Raw genomic sequence first — 18,387 nt, forward strand, 5'->3', positions numbered from 1 at the left:
CCGCTCTGATGGCCCTGGAAGGGTGTCAAATGAGCCTCTTAATTCCCCTAACAGTTCGGTGAGACCAGTACTGTTTTAGAGAGGCGCTACAGAGCTTCGGTGACATGTCTATGGCCACACATTTTGCAAGTGGCGGAACCAAGCTTTGAACCCTGGGAGGCTGGCACCCAAGTCCGTGCTCTAACCAGCCAGCACCTCGCCACAGCTCTTGAGGTTCGTCACCCTCACCTCGCGTATGGCTCATGACATCCAAGTAGGGACAGGGATGAAGCTACGTGCCCCATGTGACAGATGAGGAAACAAGTTTAATGAGATTCTAGGTCGTGCCCTCTGTCTGGGGCTGGACCCTGAACATGGGGAGCCATCCGCCTCCCCACAACCCTCTGGAGCAGCTAAATGGGGTTCAGAGGGAAGTCCCCAAGCCAGGAGGCATCTGCGGAGAAGTGCCACATGCCTGACCTCGGAGCCAAAACAACGCTCCTGATCTCCGAGGCCCAGCTGAGGAATGTGTTTTGCCACGTCTGGCAGGACCCCAGGGAGCAGTGAGGGGCCAGGCCAGAAGCAGGCAAGTCCTCTGCTCCGTGAGAAAGGTGAAAACAGCAACTTGCACCCAGAGCTCTGAGCTGCTGGGCAGGTCGCTCCCAGGGAACGCTGCGGCTGCCGCCTCAGACCAAAGTCACCTTCTTCAGGACCAGAAATGACATCTGCAGAACCCGAGGACTCTGGAGCCTCTCGGTCGCCAGCCCCGTGTGGGGGCCCACAAGGCAGGACAGGCCGACCTCTGAGATTCAGCTCGCGGGGCTGTTCCCGGAGGCGAGGGAACAACGCCACCCCTCGCTCTCAAACGTCCAGTCGGCACCCCTTGTAGTCACCAAACGCACGGTCCCTGGACTTTTCCTAGATATGGGGGGTGAGTGGCCCCCTCATTTAGCCCATGCCAGGGCCTACTCCTGGCCCCAGTGGGACCCTCACAGCCATAGTGTCCACAGATACAGAGACACCCCACTCCAGGTTGTCACACACCAGACCACGCCCTCCCTGTGCCTGGGCAGGGATCAGCACCTTGGCACAGAGGCGTCCACCTTCTGCTCACTGTTTGCCCTTAACACCTGGCAGGGCCTGGCCCACAGCGAGGGTTTGCTGAGTGACTGAGTGAAAGACTGAACAAGTAGCACTATGCTGTGGAATGCGGTCTGTGGGGCATAGACTTTATTTCCTCCTTGGTGGGCATCTTCCTTAAGGCTGCCAACCCCTGTTCCAGCCCCCCTCAGGCACGCCGAGGGACAGATGAGAGGGCTCGGAACTCCCTGAGGATAGGGTGCTGGGGGCGGCGCAGGTGTGGGAGGGCAGGGTATGCGTGGACCCCAGGACACACCTCAGACGCAGAGGCCTCCCCTCCCCTTCCCAAATGCGCCCTGCCTGGGGTGCGGGCCCAGGGTCCAGGAAGCACATCCCCCCTGCTGGGGGGCTGCCTAGCCTCAGCCCCCAATACTGCAGAGCCCCAAGCACGGCCTGAGCGACCCGGGGAGCCCCGCCACGCTCACCTTGGCAGTTGCGGCCGTTGGGGGCCAGCCTGTATCCGGACGAGGGGCAGCTGCACTGGAAGCTTCCAGGGATGTTGATGCAGCGGTAGGAGCAGATGTGGCCCCCGGTGGGCAGGGCGCACTCGTCGATGTCTGTGACAACAAAGTCCGCCCTCAGCATCCCGCGCGGACCCGGCCGGGCCATGGCGCCCAGTGGGCAGGGCTAGGGCCTGGGAGGGCAGCCACACAGGGCCAGCTGGACACGGGAGGCCTCAAAGTGCTGGGGCTGGGGCCACCTCAGAGACCACCATGTCGAAAGGGGAAACTGAGGCCCAGAGAGGGAGGGCCTAGCCTAGGGCCACGCAGCACGTTCACGAGGGGAGGTGTGCATGTGTGGGGGAAGGAGGCGGAACGGGGAGCTGAGCAGAGGGGACAGGCCGAGGGCTTCAGAATGACACACAGAACAGGCGCCCACGGCTACGAGCACAGCCCCAATGCTCGTTGTTACAACTGCGTGAATGAAAAACAGCCCTCATGTGGAGAGAGCAATAATCTTAACAGTTGCTGTTTAAGCACCTGGCTGTGCCAGACGCTGTACGAAGCACTTCTGAGCTGCCACCTGGCTTCATCTTCCGACAACCTGGTGAGTGGGGTGAAACCCCGTGCCTGGGCCAGTGAGGGCTTTCCAAGGGCCAGAGGCTGCGAGTCTGCGATGTGGGTGGCCCTGGAGGCCCCTCCCACCCCTGGGGCACACACCAACCACCGCCAAGCCCTGCTCAGGGTCCCAGCACATACAGTGACCGCCACTGCTGTGTTTATCAAAGAAAAACCTGGTGAGTGGCTTTGACCCTTTTTGAACCTCACTCTCAATGGTGGGTTCGGTGTACAAAAATGAACCTCAGTTAGAAGAAAAACACAAACCACCCTCCAGCCTGGAAGGGCGTGAAGTAGAAGGGGTGCAGGGTGCTGTCCCCTCACCTTCGCAGGTGACCCCGTCCACGTCGCTGAGCTGGTAGCCTCGGCGACAATAGCACTGGTAGGAGCCATAGACGTTGGCGCACTCCTGGCTACAGGGGCTGCTGTCACACTCATTCACGTCTGAAAGACAGAGGCCCCGGGGGTCACGGCTCAGAGCCGAGTCCCACGTCCCCAGCAGCGTCACGAACACGACAATTCCCTCAAGTTAACACACACGGAGAGGTGGAGTCCCAGAGCGCAGGGCTGGGGAACCCACGTGGGGTTGCCCCGAGGGAGAGGCCCCCCGCCACCAGCCCCCCATGGCCGATGGACCTGGAATCTCTCCATCCCTGCCGCTGCCCGCTTCAAGCCTTGCCATGTCCCATGAGGACGACAGTGATGGCCTCCAGCCTCGGTTCCTTGTAAACCGGCCACTGCCGGGCTACCAGAGTTAGTTCTAGTTCTCAAATGGGAAACCGATCACGTCCCCTGCAGATGAAGGAGGCCCTGAGAGACCCAGCGGACACGCCGATACCAACTAGGCCAATGCTCGGGACCCAACGGGCATCGCAATGCTGGGCATCGCAATGCTGGGCTCTTGTGCATCTGTTCCCTGGACAGCAGGGATCGGCACACATCCAGCCCACCACTTATTTTTGTAAATAAAGCTTTATTGGCACACAGCTACGCTCATGCATTTACCTGGGTCTGTAGCTGCTTGTGCCCTACAAGAGCAGAGTCGAGTGGTCATAAAAGCCTGTGGCTGGCGAAGCCCAAAATACCTGCCATGTGGCTTTTAGAAAAAAAAAGTTTTCTAGTCTCTGGCCTAGAAGTCTCTCCTCACATTTCTTCTCTGCTAATTCTTAGCGGGGCAGGAGGGGTGAGCGGAAGACAACATCCATCAGCTCCTCACCTCACGTTCATCCCTGCAGCCCCCGCACGCCCGGCCAGGCTGCCCCTGATCACCTCTTACCTCTGCCCACATCCCAGCGACACTCCCTGAGGGCAGGAACCATGTTCTTGCTACGCTCGGGCGCGGGGTGCTTAGTAAATGCTTGGAGGAGTAACAGGGCAAGGCTGGACAGGCCCTGGCTTTGCTTCCACAACGTTGCCTACTGACGCAGATATGATGCCTACCTTCCACTAACGCAGATACGATGCCTACCTCTCGGTCACTCAGTGGTGGCCGGGAACAGCGCGGGCCATGAATAATAACAACAGTGACACCAGCCAACGGGTCTCTGTCTGGCCAGCACTCCACCTCGCACTGGGCATGCGATAAGCTCTTCACCTGCTTCATCTGATCTCATCCTCGTGACCCTCTACGAGGTGGGTCTCAATGTCCGCATTTTACAAATAAGGACGCCAAGGCCCAGAAACGCTGAGTTACTTCTTCAAGGCCATAAAAATGACGGCTGGAACTTGAACCCAGGCCTGAGGAACCCCAACACGTGAATCTTGCTCCTTGCCAATGTATATGTGTTGGGTCTGCTTCTTGGGGACAAATCCCAGCATCCCAGGGGAAGCCTAGTGCCCAGGAGCCCATTACGCTGTCCACCATCCAGTCTGAGTATTATGCACACTGTACATGGCAGACAGGACTTTTGTGACCCCAGCCTTCCTGACGCAGAATTTGATGACCTGCCCATCCTGAGTCTGGCTCCATCAGCCACCCCGAGAGCCACACGGCACAAAACAGGGCTTGATGGGCGACATCAGGAATCGCCAAGGGCTGTCTAAGCTCTCAGTTTCTGCTGACCTCGGAACCTAACCCCATAGGAGACAGGACATCCGCTGAGCACCTACTATGTGCCAAACCCTGTGCTGAATACATTGCTCACCTCGTCTCAGCCTATCTCATCTGAGAACCCGAGACTTTCAGCACCTGTGACTTCATCCAACCCCCACCCTGCACATGAAGAGCCTTTTTCTGCTCAGGGCCACGTCCTTAGGGCAAGGACCCAGACCCCCTAAAATACTGCCCTGAGAACACGCAACTCTGCCAAAAGAACTTCCTATGCCTTCCAGCTACCACGTGACTATAGGCCCTGGCTTCTCTTGTAATTTGAAGCATTTCCTTTAGAAAACTTGCAAATGTGAATCCTATCTTTGTCCCTTTGAGATGCACCTTCTTGAGCCCAGGGATATCTCTCTCAAGAACCAGGAAACATGCTTTTGAAACGTAATCATCGAGAAGGGCAGGCCCCCCACCTCCCAGTCTCTGGGGAAGGTGGGAGCCAGTTAGCAGACACAGCTGGCTGACTCACATGGACCACCCCTGAACATCCATCAGTGCTTTTCCTGAGCACACCCCAGAATTTTAAAAAGCCCCCCCCTTTTGTTTTTGTGGAGTTGAGACGAGTATGGGGAGTCTCTCTCCCATACTGTAGTAGCCTAAATAAAATCTGTCTAACTGCTGTAAGCAAGTATCCAGCCTTTGTTTCTTTGACATCTAAAGCCCATTTCCTCTGTGAGGCCACCGGGGCAGGTGAGGCCAGCCGATCTCCAAGGTCACGGGACTGAGTGCTGGGTCTGAGATCTCCAGACCTCACTCTCAACCATGATCCCATGCGGCTCCTTCAGCCGCCAGGACGGGCAGGTGTCGTCCGGCCCCCGAGGACCCAGGAGAAACCGGGGAGCCGCCATCTCTGACACGCAGCCTTTCACAGGCGGGTCCCCCACCAACGTCATTTGACATGCGCCTGGGGAACGAACGTGGGTCGGTCCCCAACAGGCTGCCCTGCCGCCGGCCACTCACCCTCACAGGACCGGCTGTCGGCCGAGAGCCGGAAGCCGGCGGCGCAGCTACAGAAGTAGGAGCCGGGCGTGTTCTCGCACTTGTGGCCGCAGAGGCGCCCGGGGTAGCGGCGACACTCGTTGACGTCTGAAACACAGCGGGGGGCGAGTGGGGTTCAGGGGCGCCGTCCTCCCCCGCAACGCCACGGTGGTGGGGGGAGGGGATGGGGCTCAGGGGCGCCGTCCTCCCCCCAGGCACCACTCCGCCGCCTGCCTCCCGCATGTCCCACGGCCTCAGTTCTCGGAGCTGAGCAGCAAAGGGACTTGTCCCCAGAACAAGGCAAGTCACTGAGCCAGCCTCGTGCTCCTCCCTCGAGGGCACATCTGTGCATGTGCCACTCTCCAAGCTCTCCACCTCAGGTCCCAGGGAGGGTCCCTGGGATGGGATGGGCGGGGCAGGGGCAGGGGCAGGTGCCAGCCTAGTTCGGGGACGGCCACCGGGCCGGCAGAGCCTGGCCCCGTCTTTGGTTCTCGATGCCCCGGGCTACGTGCCCAGCTCTGGGGATCGCTCATCTTTGGGGCATTTGTAGAGTGGGCTGGAGCCCCATAAACACTTGGAGGCCTTCGGTCAAGCAGAGCGCCTGCCGTATGGGGGTGGGGGTGCAGGGGACACTGGCCCACGGCCCGGCCGGCAGCAGAGTGGAACCAGGACGTGCTCTGGGTCTGCCTGCACGCAGGGTTTTCTGAAGTGAGGGGCAGGTCAGGGTCGCTTCGGATGCAACAGGCTGGTTTTCTCTTTGGTGCTACCTGGCTGGGCCCCCCAAGGCCTATGGGGAAAGCCACATACCCACACACGTCCTGCTGATGCCGTCGAAATAGTAGCCAGCCTTGCACTCACAGCGGAAACTTCCAGGGGAGTTCACACAGAGGTGGCCAGACCCACAGGGCTCAGAGGGCGGCGAACACTCATCCACATCTTGCAAAAAGGAAAGAAAAACAGGTCAAAACGTTTAGTGTGTCTACAGCCATGCCACCCTGAACAAGCCCGTCTGATCTCGGACGCTAAGCAGGGTCGGGCCTGGTTAGTACTTGGATGGGAGACCACCTAGGAAGACCAGGTGCTGTAGGTGTAAAAAATAAAAACTAAGGGATTTTAAGCTGACAAGGTCCTTGCCATCTGTGAGGCCAACCAAGGGTTGCCTCGCTTAAAACATCAAACAAAAAAAAAAACTTTAGCGTGCATGTGTGTGTGTTTTTTCCTAGAGGACCGAGCAAACTAAAATGTACACTGACAAAGCAGCGTCGTTTATTCTTCGAGTCGACTCCATGGCACACCCACTGTGGGGAGACAGCTGGCCCGGGGGCAGCCCCTTCTCTCAGGGGACTCCCGCTCTGGCCGGCAGCCAGTGACCTTAGTTAAGGCAGGAAGTGCCCGGCGAGTGACCGGGGGAGGTGGGGAGGAAGGCCCCTTGCGGCCGGCAGGGGTCTCGGCAGGCTGGGTGCAAAAGCCTCCGCCCTGGCCCCAAGGGAGAGTGAGAGCGGGTGGGCAGCGGGAGCAGCAGGAGCGAAATCCCAGAGGAACGGGCGGGGCTTCCGCGGGGGGCAGCGCGCCCCATTTCATCTGGATTAGAAGGTGTGTGGCGTTGGGGCCAGCTCAGGATGACTGAATTGCATCTGTCCTCTGATGTCACCGAGGGGGGTTGTGAGCATGGAGGGACGAGCGAGCTTTTGGCTCAGGACGCCTGGGCAGAGCGGAGGGGACGAGGCCGGAGGCAGCGGGCAGGTTGGGCTTTACTGCAACGGTCCAGGCAAGACGATGAAGGCCCACGCATGGGGACCAGCCGTGGGACAGACGGACAGATGGACAGGCGGAAACGGCCTCGCTCTGGGGATCCCCCTCCCTTCCAGAGAAGGGAGGGTCGTGCTAGGGGCGAAGAGGAGGGTCCCCTTCGGGTGGTTTTCCTTTTTAACACCCACCGACACAGCGCGTTCCCTCGTCGTTGAGATGGTAGCCGCGGCCGCAGTTGGGCACGTTCTTCTGGCACGTGTAGGAGCCCTCCGTGTTGATGCACGTGTGCCCCACGGGGCACGTGGGGCTGATGCTTAGACACTCATTGATATCTACAGCGGGAAAGACAGAGGACACGTGGTTAAATGCGGAAGGCTTCCCCACCCCCGATGACCGGGTCTCCAGAGGGTCCCCACTTCTGCCCTCTTCACAAAACCACCGACGGGTGTGACGAGGCCCTGGACCAGGCAGCGGCCTCCTGCCTGGCTCCTAGACTTCACCAGCGCACAGCACCTTAAACGCGAGCCCTCCTGACCCTCTTCCGGCCCCCAAAACCTTCAATGCCTCCATCTTGCACTGGGTTTGAAGCCGCCTGCCTGGCCTTCAGGTGCTGCCACCACCAAGTCCTTTCTGAATCCCACACGCTGGGCATGGTGACTTGGTGCCAGCTGTGCTCACGCACGTCACACGGTATGTGGTGCGTCGTCCCTGAGCGGGGCGTGAGGCTAAGGGGGACAGACGTGGCTGTCTCCTCGCTGCCAGCACGACTGCCCTGGCGAGGTTCTGAGCTCCTTGGTGACGGCCCAGCCCCACCCGGCCCCTGGCCTCACTCTGGCCAGCCCCTCCCACGGCCCAGGCTCCAGCCCTGACTACACACCTACAGCTCCTGGACAGGCCACTCAGGTCCCCGCTCTGTGCCTTTATCCACACGGTCCCTGCCTGGGAAGCCATCTCCCTTGTCTGCCCACCCCCATCTGGGCTCCTCGGGGCCTGTGCTGACACGGGTCCAGCAGGAAGGGCCGCTGGCTCCAAGTTCACAGCACAGTGGTCTCCCCGCCTGACTGGACACGCCCCCGACACGGGGACCGTGGGACGTTCGCTTGTGATGAACACACGCCCAGCAAGTGGGGGACACTCAATGAACAAGAAGCAGGTTACACATCTGCTCACTCCTCACGCTCAAATCAGTGCCCAAACTCAAAGACTGAACTTCCTCCTGGGGGAGACGTCTAAAGGGGCCCACGCTTTTAAGAGTCACCTATTCAGGCACTTACAAAGCATTTGGGGGGCGGGGAGCAAAGAGGAGACAGTGACGGTAGAGGACCCCTGAAGGCAAAAAGAGGGATCAGCTCGTTCTCCTCCCGTCCCAGCCAAGCCCACCCTCCTGACAGACGAGCCGGCCCGACTCCCTCCCCTGCTGACAGCCGGGCTTCTTACACCAGCCTCGAACTTTACAGTTTACAAAGCCTTTTACGTCCATCGCTGCCCTCGACCTCCGCAGCTGGGCTAAGATTACTGTCTGCGTTTCATAAACAGGAAACTCCCCAGCACGAGGCTGGGGTCGTGGCCCACACGGGCGTAGCACGGGGGGCTCCTGCCTCCCCGCGGGGTCGAGGGCCCTACGTCAGGCGGGTCGGCAAACCACAGTGCGCCGCGACCCAGCCCAGCAGCCCGTGGCCTGTTTTTGTGAATAACACTGACTGGAGCCCAAACACTCTGAGGTATTGTGTATGGCCGCAACACGGACCCTGTGGCATGCGGGGGTGACACCACGGGACCCCTTTACTGCCCCAGGACCTGTGACCGTCCCCGGGAAGCCAGCACTGGCTCATTCCCCCCTCCTCTCTAGGCAGAAAGGGCGACGGTGGACACGGGGAGTGGACTGCAAGGAAAAGAAAGAGAAAGCCGACGGAGACGTGGGTCTCAAGGGCCTCGGCCACCGAACCTCAAGGTCTAGAACATTCTCTGCTCTGCAATAAGGAACGAGGCCTCTGCTTTCTAAGTCCCCTGAGGGCCCCCTCCCTGGGAGACAGAGCTCTGCGGCTCCAGGGCTGTCGGCTGCGTGGCAGGGAGCGGGGTCCGACAGGCTCGTGGGGCCCCAGGAAGACACGCTCTGGCTGCACGTGAGGTCTGAGCCTCCCACCACTGACCAGGCCGAACGGGGGGAGTGAGCGTGCCGTCGGCAGAGGTATGCAAGCGGCAGACACCGGGCTCGTGCACATGAGGGGACCTGCCCTCTCCCTGAAATGACCCTGTGACGATCATGCTATCGTGACACACTTTCTCCTCGGAAAGAGTTGCTTTGGACGATGCATTTTTACAAAGACGACGTGAAGGTACCGACGTAGAACGATATGCAAACGCATCGTCAGGTGTGGGGCGAAACCTGACAGAACCGTCTGGCCCCGTTTTCATAAAAAAACGAAGTCTCGAGGGAGCAGGAGCCGAGAAGGTGCAGACACGCGGGCGGGGGCGGGCGGGGGACAGCGCCTCTCTGCACTTGGGTTCCGTTTGCTTTTTGGTAAATTAAGTGTATGTAACTTTTGAAATTAAAAAAAATAATAATTAATTTGAAAAGAATCTTGAACTTGGTTGAAAGGAGTTCCGTACCCACTAAAGGACACCCCCCCGTGTTGAGATGAGGGCGCCACTGAGCAGAGCGGTCGGCTGAGGCCCGGGCTCCCAGGGCGGGACGCTGAGGGGACTGTCCCTTGCCACTGCTCTCATGCCTCCCTCGGACAGTGCCGCATCCCGTGGAAGGAAAACCGGGCTAAGTCGGGACTTGCCAATGCTGCCGCTTTTTGGAAATTGGGCTGATTTTGCCATGAGTCAGGGTTTCCACCCGCGGCAGATAACGGCCTCCGCCGTGGAGCCCCCCGCCTCGCACGGCAAGTGCGGGCAGGACCCTCCCCCATGCCGGCCTGCGGCTTCCTGCTCATTGGCCCCCGAGTGACGAAAGCCCAGCTGGCAGGAGGCTGGCGAGGGGCCAGCTGAGGCCCCCACAGCTCAGATGCCTCCTCCACAGGACGAAAGGGGAGCTTTAGGACTGGGGTTGGGGTCAGGGGAGGCCCCTGCCTAAGGGGGCGCTATTCTATTTGTCTTTAAATATCTTAGGGTGATCTTTGATTTGAAAAACACAGATTTATCTGAGAGTGAGTGAGGCGTAAATAAGGCAGCAACTCGCGGCCCCTTGCTCCCTTTTACGGGTGGGGGGTGGGGGAGACTGGGGCAGCCACAGGGAGGGTGGGTTGTGATTTCTGGCATCTGCAGCTCAGAAGTCTTTCTGACCTCAAAGGCAAGACCCAGAAGTTTCTGCTGAGCGGAGAACAAGGGCAGGCCAGCAGATCTGGGCTCAAATGCCAACTGCAAATTGTGACCAGCCCGGTGGTTAACCTGGGCGACCGGAGAAGAAAGGAGAGTCGCCTGCTGTTTCTGGAGCAGGTGACACCACCGGCCACCCGGCTCCCTCGCCCCCGACCCACCCACGCTGCCTCTCCAAGCTGAGCGGTCGCACCCAGACCTCCTGTTTCTTCTAAGTTCCCATGGGATTCTGTTTCATCTGACGTCGATCTTCCTGATAGCAACGCAGCGTTCTCTTATTGTGGTCAAATAGACGTAACATAAAATTTACCGTTTTAACCATTTTTAAGTGTACAGACTGAGTGGCGTTAAGTACACTCCCACTGCTGTGCAACCATCGCCACCATCCATCCCCAGAACTTTTTTATGTTCCCCAAATGAAACTCCGTGCCTGGAACACTAACTGCTCCCTGGCACCCACCTTTTACTCTGTCTCTATGAATTCGATTCCTGATACATATTATTTTTTATGTTCCTGGCACTTCACAATCACCTGTTTAATCCTCACCTCAAGCCCATAAGCCAGATATCATTATTCTCCTCTTATAGAGGAGGAACTCGAGGCTCAGAGGAAATAAGTCAATTTCATTAGGTCACTCAGTTCCAAACCAGGTATCTCTGACTCCAAAACTCAAGTTCTTTCGGGATGCTCAACCATTGCCCCGAGGCCAAACCCAGCCTGCCGACAGCTTTGGTAAATCAAGTTTTATTGGGACACGGCCCTGACCACTGGTTGATGTATCTGTGGTTGCTCTCGGGCTATACCGGCAGAGGTGAATAGATGTAACAGAGACCACCAGGCCCACAGCTCGCCAAACTCTGTTCTATACACTGTGCAGCGCCCCCATATTCTAGAGGGGCCCATCGCTGGGTCGTGTGCCCCACCTGGCAGACCCCACCAGCCCTGGCGGTGGCACCTTACCAATACAGTTGCCTAGAGCATCTTGTATAAAGCCGCTCTTGCACTGTAGCTTGGGTCTGCAGCGAAAGGATCCCAGAGTATTCTGACAGATAAAATCGGGGAGGCAGTTATGAATACCACTCTCACATTCGTCAATATCTGGTACATCATAAAAAAAGGAAATTGTTAGCAAGAGTCCTGCCAGAAGCATCTTACAACACTTTAACATCACAAGAAAGTTTTTATTTTAAATGCTCATTACTCAGACTATAACCCAAAACATTTCAACAGGGAGGTCACGTACAAAAAAGGGGCCTGCGTTAGCCAAACAGTGCTCGCGTTGCTAAAGACTTAAAACGCTGACTTTCCCCCCAAGGCTCTTATGAGACAAACTTTCTGTTATATAATAAATAACCAGGCATTTTCCTGGCAATGTGTGGTTGTTGGGTTTTTTTTTTTTTCTTTTCATTTTAGACTAAGCACATATTTTGTTGAGATCATAAAGCAATGATCTTTGTGGCAATAAACACTGTCTCTATAAAGTCGTTCATTCTGAAGTTGTCACAATCTTACAAATATTAACAATGGTGACTGTCACAATGCCAGTGTTGGCTGCCCTTCCCTTGAAGTTCATGGCTGTCAAGTGTTCAAAAGTGTACACTCTGTTGGCCAGGCCTCTGGGCTCTCAAGTCCAAACCACCCAGCGAGTCTGCAGGGGTGGAGCGGGCCGAGCTCGTCCAAAGCCCTCTGACGTCAGGAGGGCGTGCCTGGCTTTTGAGCCACCCTCATAATTCAACCGACATTTTTACACAAGTGGTTTGTCATCTGAAGGGCTGGAAACCCTCAGCAGAAAGCTATGTTCTAACAGATCCTCATCAAAGCCTTCTCTGCCAAATAACATCTATGGCTTGGCGGGGGAAGGCCTGCAGCCAGAAATTCATGTTTTTATGTGGCGGATGGGGGCTTTGAACTTCAAGGAAGCCTGGAATTAGATGGAAGGCAGCTGTCGTGCAAAATGTAATTTTTTGGGTAACGAGCACATGTGAACACCCGAGATTCATCCCTGGCCTTGCTTTTAAATGATCACGTTCTGAGCATTTTCACAAAGCCCAAGTCACCCCTGACTGGCATTAACTCCTCATACAGGTAGAAGAGCTAACTCTTCACTAAGCTTTGGCCAGCGCCCCGGGTGGCCCACGAAGGGGCACGGTGGCGCCCGGGCCGCCCTTCCCACCTCACACCCACTCGCGGAGAGGTGAGGGTTTTACCTTTGCAGTCATTGTGCTCCGTGAGCTCATAGCCAGTCCCGCAGCTGCTGTCCCTCTGGCAGCGGAAAGAGCCCACCGTGTTGATACAGGTCTCTCCAAGCCGACAATTGTGGCTGCCCGCGATGCACTCGTTGGTATCTGGGAGGGACAGACGCAAGAGTCATAGCAGGAACAATGCTTTGCCAGAGGGAGGGTGCCAGCAGGCAGAGCGGATGGGTTCCCTGCACCCGGCACGTGCCCACGCACCGTGGCCGTGGGCGGGAGACCCGGGCACTTGCCACGGCATCAAAGTGGCGCGGAGCGGATGGGTTCCCCGCACCCAGCACGTGCCCACGCACCGTGGCCGTGAGACCCGGGCACTTGCCACGGCATCAAAGTGGCGGTTTCTCTCCCCCACTAAGTTTCAGATCTTCTGAGCTCCCGCTAAGCACGTGCCAGGTAGACTGGAGTCACGTGACCCCTACAACCCCTACAAGGGGCTATCACCTTCCTCCACCTCCCTCTCTCACAGAGAGGCTCCGGGACGTGCCCGGGGCCACGCAGCAGGTCCTGGACGCAGAGCCCCGTCAGACCCCAAACCCGGCCCTTGTCTCATGACAACATGTGGCGCAAACTCCAGGGCGCACCAGAGAGCCGATCCTGGGTCTCGTTCACCTATGACGGGGCCCCGCCTGGATGTCAAGTGCAGGCAGAGCTCCTGAGTGCAGCCACCGGCCGTGCCGCTGTCCCCGGAGCACGGTGACCTTTACCTTCGCAGGAGACGCCGTCCGGCAGCAGCTGGTAGCCCACGAAGCACGAGCAGACGACCTCCTCGCCCGTGTCCCGGCACTGCTGTTTGCAGGGCCCGCCACCTGCAATCAGGGCACACGTGAGCCGGCGGCCCGGTGCGGACCACAGATCTTTCGTTTGTCCAGTTCCGTTGGGCCAGGCCTAGAAAACGTCCTCAGGGCGGATGTCCCGCTCAGAGCCCACTGCGGCCTTCACAGCACCCCTACTTCCCGCGGAGACCCCAGGAGCAGCCCTGAGCATGCTTTCTGCAGGGCAGCCAGCAGGATGGGCCTCTCCCGGCTAGAGCTCCTATGGGGTACGGTCGGACTGGGGGCCCAAGCCTGCCAGGCCGCGCCCACACCTCCAGCCTCCTCCTCCGTCCCTCTGGGTCTCCACTCCCAACGCCCCAAATTCCCTTTCAGTGTTAACTTTCCTGGCTAACTCACCCTCAGCCACGACAAACCAGTCATCCTCTGCCCCAGGAAGACCCTCCCACGCCCCTCGGAGAGGATTCCAGGGTTTCTGGGGCTCTCTGCCCTGCCCCCTCTCCCAGGCCTCTGCGTCGACTGTCACTGTACACAGACGACATCGTTGGCGATTAAACTGGCTCCCTAATTAACACCTCAACCACAGGGCAAGCTGCTGAATGAACCTGTGTGCAGACCTGCCAGTCTAGACACGCTGGAATGTTCCATGAAAGAGAAACAGAGTTTATCTTATGAAAAACAAACCTGAAAGGAGGCCCTACTCCCTCTAAATTTGCAAATGGACGTGACCAATGGCACAGGTGGGCTCCTAGACAGTCACATAACCCTCACCCCACCCCCGAGGGGTCTCAGCTTTTGGGGAAGCTGGTATTCACGGCTCAGAGCCTGAGAACTGGGTCACGCTCCGGTGGACACTGCAGGGGGGGCGCACTGTGAACATGAGCGTCACACATGGCCCCTTCCCTGAGCCCACCAGGCCCAGCGAGGAGGGGCGTGGGGACAAGGAGTCCCGTGTGCCCTGAGGACACAGGGACTTGCAGTTGGCTCCCAGCCAAAGGGCAGCTCCCAAGGGACCCTGAGTCACACTCCCAGGGAGAAGCCCGACTCCTCCCGGCCTCGTTAACCACCAGATGGGCCCTGGGAGGAAGTGGCGGCGACTCACCTCGACAGCGGTCATTCAGATATGGGTCCTCTTGCTCCTCCTCCATCTCGGAGATCTTAGCTAAGGGGCGACACAGGCAAAGACATTTACCCACACGCAGCGCCCCATCTTCCCTCAGAGGACCCTCCGAATATTTTCTCTCCTCGTAAACATCTGGCCATAACGCCCACTCGTACACCTTCTAATAGCTCACTATTCATCTTATCCTTTTAAAAAAATAGACTCGCACTCGTAAATGGCCTTGAATCTCTAAAAGATCGATTACAACAGAAACAGCCTTGGCGCCAGGGCCTGCAATCATCAACTTAATGCTGAGTGCTTCTGTGGGTTGGATTGTGTTCCCCCAGAAGATGATGAAGTCCTTATCCCCAGCACCCGTGAATGTGACGTCATTGTGGAGACGGACCTTTGCAGATTATCAAGGTAAGGAGAGGTCATTAAGGTGAACCCGGACCCAATGTCACTGTGTCCTTATAAAAAGGAGGAACTTGGACACAGCGACAGACACACGTCGGAAAAGGGACATGAAGAAACAGGAAGAAGACGCAATCTACAAGACAAGGAACGCGGGTGCCACCGGACGCTGGTGGACAGGCCTGGGATAGTCTGTCCTCACAGGCTGAGAAGGAGCCAGCCCCGCCAACACCTCGATCCAGACTCTCACCTCCAGACTGTGAGGACACACGTCTGTGGTTTCGGGCCCCGTGCTGTGGCATTTTGTTACAGCAGCCCCAGAAAATGAATACATTTATTTTCTACGGCTTTGCCTGCAAAGCTCAATTTCATGCCAGTCATCAATATTCACTCACTTGATTCATTCAAGAAAGGTGTGTGAGCACGCACACAGACCAGGCCCCCCCTCCCACTGGAAAATCCACCAGGCCAACGGGAGAGAGACCCAGTGAGGTCAGGGGCCCTAACTTAACAGGGCGGGATTCCACTAATCATCCTGGCCTAAAAGAAACAGATTAGCCCTTTTAGCTAGGACACAGCCAAGGGTGGGAAGAATCTCTAGAAATACTTGAAAATCAAGTCGTCTGATGTCGAGGATTCTTCCACTGGCAGAATGACAGCGATCACAAGTCAATCAGGATTCGGTAGCAATGACAACCACGCTGAATGGGGAAAAGCACGGAGCAAAAAAGACACAGAAAAATGCCTGAGAGGAAATGGGGTCTAACGGGAGCGGGGTTCATCTCCCCATCTACTTCCTCTTCCGCCCACATTTCTGTATCTTCCAAGAGCGTATCACACATGCACAGTGGAAAAGTAACCACGGTTACGACGAAACACGTTAGTAATTCTGCTATAAAATTCGATATACTAGCTATGCACGACGCTTTCTTCCTCAGGGGCTACTACAATATGTTGAGGGTCTCTCAACAATTCAAAGAACTTTCCCCTGGGGAGGAGCTAAGCAAAAGACACCAGGCACAGGCCAGGGCGTCCAGACCTCACCCTGCAGAGGGCTCATGGTGACGAGGCCAGGAGGACTCGTGAGGAACTATTTATCACCCAGGTGATGAGGTCATCAAGATTCCCACGGCATTCTGGGGGAGCCGGCTAGCCTGGCCTGGGAAGGCCACCGTTGCTGCTAGAAAATGAACCCCAAACCTGCACGTCTCCTCATCTGTAGAATGCGAATATCCAAGACGCGCCCAGCACAGGTCTCCCCAAACTCCCCACGGGAAAGGAACAGGGTTCTTTCTCCAGTCTTGGATCGATAATTTGATAACATATAATAAAAACAAATTATTAGAAAAACTAAGACAATAGGCATACGAGCCTTGATTTTTAAATTTAGAGTCCATGGACAGAAGTGACTCTATCGAATGCTCACAGAAGGTTCTAAAAGTTTACCCACAACGCCGCACTTATCTGGTCGCAGGCCAGCGCCGGCCTGTGGGCCCTGTGCGTGCGCCCGCCACCCAGGTTAGTGTGCGGGGGGAAGGCACGGCTGTGACCGCGCGAGGAGAAGTCCTCGCGGAGCCTCTGAGGAAAGTCTGGGGCGAGAACGGAAGCAGAGGAAAGACGGAGGAGAAACATCTGGAGCAGCAGAGAAGCCCAGAGAGCGAGAGCGACACGAGACGCAGCATCAGCAACCTCCCCGCGACCCAGGAGACACGCTCCACCAGGGTGAAGCGCTGCGCTTCGCTCCAAGTTCAAGTGTCATTCGATTTCGAAAGTCAGGGAAGGGGTCGGAATGTGGTTCCAACCCTTCTCCACCACGGAGATATTGGAAATCGGCCCCATGGCGTCCATGAGGCCCTGGAAATGAGAAATTAAACACAAAAAGATGAAAGACCGGTCCTTTTGACCTAACCCCTGAAGCCGCGGGGCCCGTAAAGCCAGGACGATGATGGCGGACCTGACTTAGGGGCCACGGGTCCCTCAGCAATTCCTTCCTAACCCCTTCCTGCCCCTCGCCCATTTTTAGCAGAGGGGGGAAGGAAGCTCGGAGTGAGAAGCAAGGGTCACGTGGCAAAGCTCGGGGCAAAGCAGACTCCTGAAATTCTCCAGGGCTATTTCCACCACGGCACAGGAAGCCATTGCGTAAGAGATCATCAGACGACCGAGGAGCTTCCTGAACCATGTCCCAAGGCTTCAGGATTTATCTGGCTTCGGACACATGGAGGGCAGAGAAGCAGAACTGGTGGACACACAGCTGGGAGCTCTCGCGAAGCTGCTCTTGGGGTCACTTGCCCCTTTGCTGAATAAGTGTCTATTATTTGAAAGAGCCCGCCATTAACGAGCGGTACCCGCTGGCCTCTCGTCTGCATATCATCGGCTCCAGATGGAGAGAGAGGACACTGGCCAGGAGGCAGAAGGCCAGTTCTCCCTCCTCTGTATGTCACCCACAGGACCTCGAGCATCAGGTCCTGACCCGTGAACCAAGGGCAAGGCCAGCCACCCACGCGGCCCAGGGCTGTCGAAGGGGCAGGGAAGAACTGTGATGGGCAAACGTTCAGAGAGCCAGGCCCTGCCCCCAGCATTTGACCTTCATCCTCCCAGCAACCTCGTGACGCGGGACCCCGTGACGTAAGGCCTGGATGAGTAAGTGTGCCGAAGAGAGCGGTTAGGACAGGGGCGTGAACCTGGTTTGTCGGATCCCGGATTCTAAGCCCTCATCTCGCTCTGGGACAGCAGCTCTCAGACGAGGTGACAAACATGAAGCTGCTCTGACAACTGGAGTCTGTCTGCGTTGAGCTAAGGCAATTATAGACATCTGCGCCCACATGGCCTGTGGCGGTGAATTTTACGTGTCAACTTGGTTGGGCCACGGTACCCAGATATTTGGTCAAACAATAGTCTGGAAATCGCTGAGACAGTATTTTTTAGATGACACTAACATTCAAATAAACAGACTTCTCTCTCTCTCTCTCTCTCTCTCTCTCTCTCTCTCTCTCTATTGGTTCTGTTTCTCTGGATAACCCTGATTAATATACTGCCCAGGGACATTACCTGTTTCTTGGAGGTCCCCGATGTCTGCGGGGGCGAAGTCTGTGGTCTCCTGGCCCTTGACACAGCACGCCCGGAACACCAGCCCACACTGGTAGCCAACCATGAGGTTGTACTCGCAGCTCTGGCCTTGGGCCTGGGCTGCCCTCCCCAGCAGGCAGCAATGGCAGCACCTCTGTAAACACAGGTGGAGACCCCAGGAGGGAAGTCAGACACACAACACGGCGGGGCCCCGCAGGCCTGAGCCCCTATGCCCACTCACCCTGGACAGTGACGACATGTGCTTAACCTAACGATCTCTCCTAAATGTGGGCGGTGAATAGCGAGGCGAGCCGAGCCCGAGGCATGCCACCCCCCCAGCTGCACAAGTCCTGGGTTTGAAAGGAATCTTAAAAGAGCTGGCACCAGCCTGTGCTCCACAGCACCTGCCTGCCCCCCTCAAGACCCCTGCCCTGCCCAGTGACACAATTCCAGGAA

General features: G+C 57.3%; 1 protein-coding gene and 1 pseudogene across 1 annotated transcript in view; one reads left to right on the top strand and one right to left on the bottom strand.

Moving 5' to 3' along the window:
* FBLN1 (fibulin 1) overlaps positions 1 to 18,387 on the bottom strand; it is a 66,621-nt gene that overhangs the window by 39,888 nt on the left and 8,346 nt on the right. Inside the window, exons 5-14 of the mRNA XM_015593600.2 lie at positions 17,914 to 18,085; positions 14,452 to 14,511; positions 13,284 to 13,385; positions 12,535 to 12,672; positions 11,288 to 11,425; positions 7,194 to 7,337; positions 6,064 to 6,192; positions 5,239 to 5,364; positions 2,502 to 2,621; positions 1,545 to 1,676 (exon numbers count right to left, since the gene is read on the bottom strand). Of these exons, the coding sequence (XP_015449086.2) occupies positions 1,545 to 1,676; positions 2,502 to 2,621; positions 5,239 to 5,364; positions 6,064 to 6,192; positions 7,194 to 7,337; positions 11,288 to 11,425; positions 12,535 to 12,672; positions 13,284 to 13,385; positions 14,452 to 14,511; positions 17,914 to 18,085 (1,261 nt within the window). The remainder of the gene's footprint in view (positions 1 to 1,544; positions 1,677 to 2,501; positions 2,622 to 5,238; positions 5,365 to 6,063; positions 6,193 to 7,193; positions 7,338 to 11,287; positions 11,426 to 12,534; positions 12,673 to 13,283; positions 13,386 to 14,451; positions 14,512 to 17,913; positions 18,086 to 18,387) is intronic.
* Positions 6,234 to 6,346, top strand: LOC112484299 (annotated as a pseudogene).

Source organism: Pteropus alecto, unplaced genomic scaffold (assembly GCF_000325575.1).
Source record: "Pteropus alecto unplaced genomic scaffold, ASM32557v1 scaffold157, whole genome shotgun sequence".
In the NCBI taxonomy this organism is placed as follows: Eukaryota; Metazoa; Chordata; class Mammalia; order Chiroptera; family Pteropodidae; genus Pteropus; species Pteropus alecto.